Genomic DNA, 11,491 nt, shown 5'->3' on the forward strand with positions numbered 1-11,491 from the left:
CAGAAAACCTGGCGCAGATGTAGGCAGGTCATCAGGTGGGCAACTGGTTTCCTCCCTCGACAAAGCCACCACCCAAGCTCAAGGTGGGCGGTGCTGCTCATAATCCAAAAGGTTCCTGTGCTTAAACTGCATGTTCAGGTTCACAATGCCTTTTAAGCCGAACATGGTGTCCTACACAGCACGCCCAGGCAGCAGAACTGCACAGTGCAGGCCTGTCAGGAAACTGAGGCAGTTCAATAAAAAGCTCAAGACTAGCCTGGGTAACAAACCAAGACCCTGTCTCAAATATTAAAATGAAAACAAAATAAAAACAAACAAACAAACAAACAAACAAACAAACAAAAAACCCCACTGGGGACAAGAGTTAAGTGCTGACTTGCATGAGGCCATTGGTTCAACACCCAGCACTGGAGAAGAAACAAAAGCCATGCTTTTCATCCCACCAAACCACTTCTGATGATTTTTATTTTATTTTATTTATTTTTATTTTTTTTTGCCCCCAGCTCGGTTTCATTTTCTAAGACAAATAAAATGAAGCATAAGCTGTAAGTTTAGGGCAATGGAGACTTCCATTAGGGGTGGTAGAGCAAGCCTGAAACCCCAGCACTTGGGAGGCTAAAACAGGAGAATTGTGAGTGTGAAGCCAGCCTAGGCTACTAAGCAAGACCCTGTCTCGTCAAACCAAACCAAATGAAGATGAACCAAAGCGGAACAAAAACCAAACAAGTCCTGCTCCCAGCAACTAAAAACAAAACAAAAATAAAACAGCCCAGAGCTGGGTGGTGGTGGTTAATGCCTTAAATCTCAGCACTCAGGAAGCAGAGGCAGGTGGATCTCTGAGTTCAGGGCCAGCTTGGTCTACAGAGCAAGTTCCAGGATAGCCAGGGCTACATAGAGAAACCCTATCTCACAAAAGAAAAAAAAAATAGAAAAGAAAAAGAAGAAAGAAAAGCTGCCCAGAAACAAAGAGAAACACCCCCTCATTCCATATAGTACAGACAATTGTGTGCCATTTAGAAAGAAGTCTTAGGAAATCAAAGCCTTTGTCACAGCTGTTCATTACCAAGCTGACAGATGCCCAGGCCCAGGTGTGAACCACCCCCGTCCAAATGTCTATCACCCCAGCACTTCCTTCCCAGCCTTCTGGGCCCAAGCTGGGCAGTTGCCTGGGGACGGCGGAGCCACTGCCCACACAGTGACTACACTTTGTGAGGGGCAGGGACATGTGAGCACTCACACTGTACCTTGTCCCGAGGCAGTGGGGTTGTGCTGTGGGCACAGGTATATGGCATCTATTGGTCCCTAGTTATATACAGGCAGGATGAGAATTTACATCTAAGATGATGAAGACTGGCTGAATTTTTTTTTAAATTCATAACTCTGATAACCTACTTGTTTATTTTAAAAAGTGGATGGCAGGTCCCTACAGATCTAGGTGGTTTTATTATTTTTTGGAGAAGCGAAGAGCCCTACAAGCCTCCATAGCACACATACTTGACCTCTAGATACTCGTCAATGCCGTACTTGGACCCTTCTCGCCCAAGGCCAGACTGCTTCACCCCACCGAAGGGACACTCCACTGAAGAGATCAGTCCGTCATTCACACCGACCATGCCCACCTCCAGCTGCTCCGCCACTCTCCAGATCTGGGCTGGGTCTTGAGAGTAAAAGTACCCTAGCAGAAGAACAAGAACACATACAGCATGAAGAATTCTTGTGATGGTCGCATGTGCTTGCCTTTGAGGCTGCCCGGTCACATGTGCCTGGGTTCTCCTGCTTGCAAGTAAAGCCTCAGGTTGATTTTGCCCACATTTTCATCCTAGGAACCTTGGGCACCATGTTGAACTTCTGTTTCTCTCTTGCTGGGGTTCTCCCCACTCCCACCAGGTCTTTGTAACCAGGAATGTCTGTGCTCTTGGTTCCTGCCCTTCAATCCATCCTCCTCTAGATATCTGGACAACATGTCTGTTCAGACCTTGAGATCAGTCCTAGCTGTCTATAAAAGAGACACGTTTCTTAGTGGACAGTCAACTCTGCCCCCTAGAGTGGCTTCAGTCAGCAGCCTACTCCCAACTCTGTCTCCAAACTCATCCATCTAGTTCAGGGACATCTCACTTATCACCAGGCTGCACCTGAACTTGTTTGGGCTCCTCTGCCTCAACCTCCTTAATCTATGCAAAGTCAGCATCTTACTTATCACTTAGAACCTAAGGCAGAACTTGCTGCACATCACTCCACTGAAAAAGGAAGAAGGAAGTGTTGATCTTGAACCCGCAGAAGCCATGGGCTACACGTTGCTCCAGCATTAGGACAACTATGTGATAGCACATATTCAGCTCCCCAGCACGCTTGTCCTCCTCCCCTTCTAAACAGTTTGCATTATACCCACGAGAGTCTCTACAGGGCTACAGCGGTGTCTTATTTGTGTCTCTATACTTGATTTTAGCCAAAAGGCCAGAAGATTATATATTATAGCTCTGTACCCCACAGTTCTGTATTTGTACCCAGGGCCAACATGTATAGTTTCTCAGTATCATCCCCAAACTGCTAAAACAGCAGCGACCTAGTGATCACACACACACACACACACACACACACACACACACACACACACACACACACACACACCTTCTCATCTCTAGATACTGCTGATTAGGTTTCTTCAGAATACCAAGGCCAGGCAAATGTGAGAAAAATCATTGAGCATTCGTTATGCCTCTGGGAAACTAACTACATGGGACTCTCCACCAAGAACAAGCTGCCCCCTCCCCATTGTCTCCCACTCTCAGCTCTAGCCAGAACGCTCTACACGTGTGTCATGAGACACAGGAGAAAGAAACGTGTTGGCACATGGCCACACTTGCCACTTGTAAAGAAATAAAGCATACACATTGTGTAAGTTTGCTAGGCAAGGTGGTGAATGCCTTTAACCCCAGCACCCTGAGACAGAAGCAGGTAGATTTCTGAAGTTCAAAGTCAATCTGGTCTATATAAAGTCCAGGCAACCCAGGGTTACATAGCGAGGCCTTGTCTCAACGACAGAAGAAAACACACACAAACTCAAGAGTAATGCTTAAAAGGCAGAACCTGGCATTTACTGTGGTGGCTGGAGACAGACACCCACCTGCTAATCCAACATCAGCTGCATTTGCGATCGCAACGGCCTCTTCTTCTTTGTCAAACCTGCCAGAGTTAAGGTAGGTCATAAGCAAGACTGTAAGGTGGAGAATAAAGACAGCCAGCATTATTTTCTCGCATTCATTTCCTAAATAACAACGAGAAGGAGATCAGAGCTGCAAAGTGATCCAAGGGGGAGATTGCGTGAATGGAGTTCAAATGCAGACACGGCAACTTAGTCTCCTCACAGGCATGGTTAGTCAACATGGCCCATTTTTACTAAGTCTCCTCACAGGCATGGTTAGTCAACATGGCCCATTTTTACTAAGTCTCCTCACAGGCATGGTTAGTCAACATGGCCCATTTTTACTAAGTCTCCTCACAGGCATGGTTAGTCAACATGGCCCATTTTTACTAAGAGAATGGGAAAGACAGACCAACTTGGTAGAGGCATTGTTAAAATCTTTTAAGAAAAGGACTAAGGACTACTGGGTAGTAGTGTACACACACACACACACACACACACACACACACACACACATATGAAAGACTACTGGGTGCTGGAGTGCTGGCTCGTAAGTGTACTTGTTACTCTCACAGAGGACCTGGGTTTGATTCCCAGTGCCCACATGGTGGCTCACGACTGGTAACTCCAGTCCCAGAGATCTGATGCTCTCTTCTGAGCCCTTCCAGGCCCTGGATCCAAATAGATAAAGAAGTATTTTCAGAGCAATGACCTGAGAATTATCCAGGGAAACTATTATTTACTTGGTAAGGTGGGATGAAAGATCACACGAGCTCAGAGTTCATTTCCCACAGACTGCTATGATAGAACCTGGAAGGTACGCTCCATCAGGGGAAAAAGTACATTTAGAGGTAGCAAGAAACTAAATGAAGGAGTCTGATGAATTTTGTGCTTGAAATTGGGTATGGTGTACGCCTATTATCTCAACACTCAGGAGGTTGAGAGCCTAAGGCAAGCTGGGTTACAAAGACAAAACTCAAACACCTAAACTGGGACTAGGGACTTGGGAGGTATCTGGCTCTGTTGGTGAAGTGCTGAGTTTGACCCCCCAAACCAATGTGAAAACCCAGTTGTGGTGGCCAGTGCTTGTAATCCCAGGTTTGGAGAGACAGACACAGAAGGATCCCCGGAATTGCTAGCTAACCAGTCTGTTCTAACTGGGGAGCCCCAGGTTCCAGTGAGGGACCCTAACTAAATATCTAAGCTCCCAAGAAACAGCACCCAGGGCTGACCCACAACCACCAAAATCAAATCCAAAATGTTATAAACTCAACTGATACAGCGCAGCTCCGACTGCGGGGCTTAGTCCTCCCACCCCACCCTTCAAACAGCGGTAGCAGCACAGAAACCGCTCTTAGATCGGCCCCCCTTTCCAGTCCCCTCCTCCCTTCCACTATGAAGGACCGTACTTGAGAACCGGCGCCAGCGGCCCAAAGGTCTCTTCAGTGATGCAGAGCATGTCCCTGGTGACATTGCTGAGCAAGGTGGGCTCGAAGAAATTTCCCCCGCTTTGGTGTCGCTTCCCGCCTGTCACAACGGTGGCCCCTTTGCCAACCGCGTCTTTCACATGCTTCTCTACCTGTGAGACGAGAGGGGCACTAGGTAAGGCGGCATGAGGACATTTTCTAAACTGTACAATCTCTTCAAATGTTAAACAGCAAAAACTATATACATATTAGCTTTGCCTTTGCTGCCAGCTGGGCTAGTTGCACTTCCTTAGGTTCACCTGTCCACTTTTATCTGGGTTGAAGGGATGTTTAGATACATTGCCAATACAAAGGCATTGCTGACCTACGACAGATGTTCTGTCTCAGAAATGTGCCCTTAGCTAATTTCACTATTGAACAAACATCATACGGTGTTTTGATACAAACCCCAGATGGCCTAGCACACTGCATACCTATTCTATACGCTGTGTGGACAGGCTAGATATGGTACAGCCTATCGCTCCAAAGGCAAGGATGAACAGAGCAACTCACGATCAAATCACACCTAAGAGAAAGCCCACAATCAAAAGACATTAGCGAGAATCTGTAGAGATAGCTCAGTGGTTAAGAGCACTTGCTGCTCTTTCAGAAGGCTCTAGTTTGGTTCCTCACACCTATGTGGAGTAGTTGACAACTGCCTGTGAGCTCGCAAAAGGGGTGAGAGCTCTTGACCTCTAAGCCACCCCTCTGGCTCCTTCACTTTCTGGCTCTTAGAAAGATTTAAAAAAAAAACAAAACAAGAGAAGAAAACATGGGACATGTGACATAAAAGCAGAGTGGGGACTACCTGGGGAAAAGGAATGAATAAGGAGGGAGCTGGGAGGAGGGGAGCCAGGGAGGAGGGAAGAATGAAGTATAATGAAATATATGTACGAAAACACCAGGATGAAACCATTAATTTTAATGATAACTTAAGCAAACTAAAATAGCTAAAACCAGGGCTGGAAAGGTGGCTCGACAGGTAACTGTGCTCCCTGCCGATCCCGAGAACCCGAGTTCTGTCCCTGAGACCCACACGGTAGAAGAGAAGGACTCCAGCAAATTTGTCCTTTGACATCTACAGCTGTGCTGTGGCATCCATGTGCCCTGCTCCCCCATACTCACGCTCAGACACACAGAGTCAATAAACGTAATAAGAATGAAGCTAAAGCCAAATTAACTCTAGTGTAACAAAGAGAAACCTCACCCTCCCGGTCACCCAAACTGTGATGTTCAACAAACAATTCCTTCCTAAAAGTGACTTTCCTCTGTCATCACTTAGCGGGACGCCTGGGACTCTATGTGCCTCTTCTGGGTGCCTTCGTTAGAATTCTTCTGGAAGGACATCAGGGGAAAAACTTTCCATGACAGAAAACTTAGGGAGGGCAGAAGACCTAATGGGTCTGATGTCAGGTAGAGGTGGGAAGTGCGTGTCCAGACACCACCATCCAATCCTACACATTGGTAGTGGTAAAATTTTTTTTAATCTTTTTTATTTTTCCCATTATTTTCAAAACAGCCTTGCCAGGGACCTTATAAAAACATCTTTATTTAACTTTTGATACTGACATCTTTTGATATTGACATCACAAAAAAAGCAGGTAGTAAGACCAACTCACCTTTTCTACTGCTTTCTCATTAATTAATGGGCCCTGAGTTATTCCTTCCTCGAATCCGTTACCCACACGCAGGCTTTCCTGCATTGCTTCTGCAAACTTCTTCACAAAGGAATTGTAGATGCCCCGTTGTACCAAGAATCTGTTTGCGCAAACACAAGTCTAGACAGAAGACAAAACAAATCCACAGTTTTTCAGAATCGACTGATCCAAGAAACGTAAGATAACCCTTCCCAAATGGTTCTCATGAGTCTTGTCTTCTACGTTGTCCCCAGACGGAGAATACACGCACCGAGTGAACATACCTGTCCAGGTCTTCCCATAGCTACCACCATCTAGAGCTAAACATATAAGCGATAATAAACAGCTGTGTGAACAAAACCCAGGTAACCAGAAAACGAGCCATTCACTACACTCTTAGAGAGCAGATGGGGTCAAAGGACAAAGGTCGTAACGTTCCTGATGGACAGGGATGCAGCAGCGGGGAGCACAGGCTAGAAGGAATGGGGTCAAACAATAACACATACCCTCCAGCTCAATCCGTCCTAGTGTTCTGCTGAAACTGTGATTTCAAAAATTGATACAAAGCCTTTCTTTTGGGGCCGGGGAGATGGCTCCGCAGTTATTACTGCTCTTGTAGGAGGACCTCCCAGCACCCATCCTGGCCAATTCAACTGCCTGTAATTCAAAGGCTACAGGATCTGATGCCCTCTTCTGGTCACACGTGGGCACACATTTATACACATAATTAAAAATAATCATAATAAAAAAAGACTGGGGATACATTTTTGTGGTAGATTGCTTGTCCGGTATACGTAGGCCATGGGTTCTATTCCCAGCACCACCAAACAAAACAAAACAAAAGAGACAAACAAACAAACAAAAAAACTGAACCCGGAAAGGTGATTCAGAGGTTAGGAATATTCGATAGGACCCAGGTTCAGTTCCTGGCACCCACATAGAAGCTCACAACAGTTCTAGGGCTCAGATATCCTCTTCTGGCCTCTGGGACACTGGACACACACATAGTGTACATACATGCATGCAAGTAAACATTTACACCTATAAAACAAAATATTAATCTTTTTTGGAAGCTCATAAATTTGCAACTTTAGAAAGTTTATTGGCTGAATATTTGTGAATAAAAAATAAAATCTCTTTTTTTTAAAGGCCATCTTCTATGTTGGGTTAAATTATTGAGACTGGCTTATTATCTGTTCAAGTAGACTTCATATTTTAAAAAGATAAAACATAACTATACTATAGAAAATGTAGTTATCATTGATAAATTGGTTTTTCCTTATTGTGCTTTCCTAGAAGAAATAAGTACACGTATAACTGTATTGTTTGCATTTTTATTGGTTTAGCACAGTTTACACCATTGCTTTGTAGTAAAACTCTGCTGACATTTTGTGTTTACTTTAAAGAATTTCTAATTCTGTAAAATAAACAACAACAAAAACTATTTAGGTTATGTGAAAAGGAAAAATGAATTCCCAAAGGAAGAAAAGCTATACAGAATAGTTTGCACCACTAACCTCCCTTTTCACACATAACCCTTTGAGGCTATTTATCTCAGGAAAGCATTTAAACAGCTCACTGGGTTGGACATAGTAGCACAAGCCTTTTAATTCCAGGAGGGTTGAGTTCCCCAGATGCCCTGTGCTACAGAGCAAGCTCAGTGTCAGGCTGGGTTACACAGGGAGTTCCTGTCTGTTCAAAAACAAAAACCAGTGATCTTTGACTTGTTGGTTGTACTTCGGTTTAAGAGTATGGTTGGCTGTCTAAGAGTATGTCTTAAGCAGCCAGCTTCTGGCAGTGGCTAGAGCAACATCATGGAAATGGGACCCTTGGCTCCCACCTCTGGGACTCTAAGGATGATCCAAGTCACTCATTCTTTTTGCTTTCAGCTCCTAGGTTTATACCAGAAGTCTTGAAGGTGCCTGTCAAATCTGACATCTAGGATTTCCTAGGAAAGCGTAAGCTCCCCCATTCCCTCAAGACAACTAAGTAGGGTACCAGGCATCCTCCTCTGGCTTCTGCACATGCTCAGAATGGTCATGGGCCTACACACATGTGTATTCATACACATACATCACACACATGTACATAAATAAAGATATGCAATTCTCGAAACTCTCTGAAGCAACAGACTATCTCTTACATCTCTTTGGACAATAGAAGCCTAACTAGTGCCTGAGAGAAACTACTCGTTAAAGGTTTGCTCACAGAATGAGTGCATGAACTAACAAAGGAACCGGGAGAGAGGCAAGGCCATGGTGGTGCTAGGGTCTTTGTAAAACACACACCCTAATCCCAGCCCTGGAACATTCTGCATGACTCACCTGGCCAGCATTCCTAAACTTAGATGCCATGGCTCCCGTGACAGCCTGGTCCACGTTGGCACTGTCGAAGACAATGAACGGGGCGAGGCCGCCCAGCTCCATGGAGACACGTTTCACAGAATTTGCTGCATGGTGCAGCAGGACCTGCATGGGGTGCAGCGGGAGAACACTGTGAGCATCCAGATCAACTTACAGGGTGTGACTGTTTACCTAGAAAGTACCTTTCTCCCTGCTGTCTAAAACTTGGTCACCAGCTGATGGTCCCATTGATAGCTGATTAGACAGGAGGAGTTCATAGCTGTGTGTGCTATTCCTGGGGGCTGGGGTCTAGCTCAGGAAGGAGGTCATGGGCAAATGTGTTTGGAGGCTGTATCTGGTCCTGGACCTTTCTTCTCTCTTTGCATCCTGGTCACCATAAGGTGAGTAGCTCTTCTCCATCAATGCCTCCTGCCATGATGCTTCTGCCTCATTGTAGGGCTAAGAGCAACGGAGCCAACTGACCATGGCCTGAAACCTCCAAAACATCCCACAAATCATCCCCTCCTCCTTTAAGTTATCTTTCTCATGTATTTTGTAACAACAGAAAACTAACTAAGGCTGCTAAACCTTTTTAAAAACAAAACAAAAAGCCAGGCGATGGTGGCACAAGCCTTTAATCCTAGCACTCGGGAGGCAGAGGCAGGCGGATCTCTGTGAGTTCGAGACCAGCCTGGTCTATAGAGTTTCAGGACAGGCTCCAAAGCCACAGAGAAACCCTGTCTTGAAAAACCAAAAAAACAAACAAACAAACAAAAAACCAAATTGCTTTAAAAAAATTGTAAAACAAATTGGTTAATTTGTTTTACAAAATTACCCCAATAATAAAAAATTTAAGGTGTGTGCAAGGTCACCTTGCTTTATATATCATTTTATATAAGAAATGGGAGACATGAGAATATGTTTCTTTATAATTTATAATGATATAAATTATATATATATTCTTTGAGAGTTCCATACATGAGTAAAATGTATTCTGGAGAATACAGACTCTTATCTCATTAGATTCAATTAAAAAAGACTCCACCAGGACGGTAGTAGGAAACTAAAAGCAATTATTTACTGACGGCGAGGAAGGAGTCAGTAATGCTATGAGCTGGGACACTGCCAAAGGTAACAACGCCAACACTGTCTTGAGTTTTGAACCCTAATACCAATTCAAAACTTATATGACAGTTCAGGTGTGGTGATACATTCCTGTAGTACCAGCACTTGGGAGACAGAGACAAGTGGGTTTCTGTGAGTTCAAGGCCAGTCTGGTCTTCATAGCAAGTACCTAGGCAGCCAGGGCTATGTAGACCTTGTTTCAATTAAAACAAAACCAAAACATAAAATAGTAATTTCATACTCTATACATAGAAAGCATTACAACACTTGTCTGACTCTGACATCACATACCTTTCCTGTTGCTGTTGAGCCAGTAAAGGAAATTTTGGACACTAGCGGATCGGTACATAGCGCCTCTCCCACTTCCTTGGCCTTGGTTCTAGAGCAGGGAAGGACATTATAGACACCTGGAGGGATTCCTGCCTGGTTTGCAAGCTTTAAAGAGAAATAGCAAACACACTATAACATGGATTGAACTGGAAAGCAAAACAAACAGAATCAGAAATAAACATGGTTAGTCCAGGACACACTGTAAAATATAAGCTTGCCTTTGAATAGAATAAAAACATACCGAGCTGAACCAGACATGGGTGCGTGTCTATAATCCCTACTCTTCGGAGGTAGAGGCAAGAGGATCACAAACTCAAAGTCATTCTCAGTTACATAGTGAGTTCAAGGCCAGCCTGGGCTATAGGAGACCCTATGCTCCCCAAAATATATATTATGGACCAGATAGACAGCTCAGTGATTATAACATGTACAGCTCTTCCAGAGAACCTGAGTTTAGTTCTAATCACCCACAACTTATCAATTCTCCAGCTCCAGGGTATCCAATGCCTTTTCTTATTTGGATATAGACTTCCACACATACTCGGGTGCACACATACACACACACACACACCACAGAGAGAGACAAATAAATGTAATAAAATTAATATATATTAATATCAGCACCAATAAAACCTTATTGCAGCTCCACATATACACATATGTATATGAATGACTTGTATATACATATACATACACATACACATACATATGCTAAGGAATAAACCCACAGTCTCATCCTACTAAGCACGACTCTACACTAAGCTACACTCCTAATCCCCTGGATACACACGTATAAACTAAGTATCTCGATTAGGTATCCCTAAATACAGCATTTTAAGTAAGAGTTTTAGCGCCACCTCCTGTTCAGTACACCAACTTTTCACGAAGTTTCTGAGACTAAACTCAAGGAACTCTGACTGACTGTAGACTTCAGGGTAGAATTGCTAGTTCCTTGTGGGGCAGAGTTGAAGAAGAGAGGCATAGACAAGAGGAACTCAGCAGAGATGAGGGCAGGGGGTGGCTGTGGGTGAAGCGACCCCCTCCAAACACCTGACCTGGGAACCTGGGCCTTTCCGAGGCAGGACCCTGGATGGAGTATGTCCTGAATCTGCTGTGCCTCTGACTCAGAGTCTCTATTTGTAGCCCTCATTGACCTCAAACCGGTGGTCATCCTCCTGCCTCACCCTCACCAGTGCTGAGATTACTGGAGTAGCTTCCCAGGTTTTTAACCTTACTAGTCTCATAAAAACAATACCCATGAGCCAATATTGTTATGGTTTTCTGTCTCTTTTAAGAGACAAGCCACGCCCACTCCCTCCCCCATCCGCGGAGGCAGGCTGATCTCCAGCTTCCGGCCTGAGCTCACTCTCTTTTCCATCTTCCTCTCAGAGAGGCAGCTTCGCTTCTGCCTCTCTCCCCACTTCTCTGCTTCCCCCCTTCTCTGTCTCT

The 11,491-nt window shown here is 44.6% G+C and overlaps 1 protein-coding gene across 1 annotated transcript in view; it reads right to left on the reverse strand.

Moving 5' to 3' along the window:
- Positions 1–889: 889 nt before the first annotated feature.
- Positions 890–11,491, reverse strand: part of Aldh5a1 (aldehyde dehydrogenase 5 family member A1) — a 31,835-nt gene continuing 21,233 nt past the window's right edge. Inside the window, exons 5-10 of the mRNA XM_005354980.3 lie at positions 10,004–10,147; positions 8,570–8,713; positions 6,228–6,386; positions 4,552–4,721; positions 3,125–3,183; positions 890–1,675 (exon numbers count right to left, since the gene is read on the reverse strand). Coding sequence (XP_005355037.1) covers positions 1,470–1,675; positions 3,125–3,183; positions 4,552–4,721; positions 6,228–6,386; positions 8,570–8,713; positions 10,004–10,147 — 882 coding nt within the window. The 3' untranslated portion in view covers positions 890–1,469. The remainder of the gene's footprint in view (positions 1,676–3,124; positions 3,184–4,551; positions 4,722–6,227; positions 6,387–8,569; positions 8,714–10,003; positions 10,148–11,491) is intronic.

Source organism: Microtus ochrogaster, chromosome 16, assembly GCF_000317375.1.
Source record: "Microtus ochrogaster isolate Prairie Vole_2 chromosome 16, MicOch1.0, whole genome shotgun sequence".
Classification (NCBI taxonomy): Eukaryota; Metazoa; Chordata; class Mammalia; order Rodentia; family Cricetidae; genus Microtus; species Microtus ochrogaster.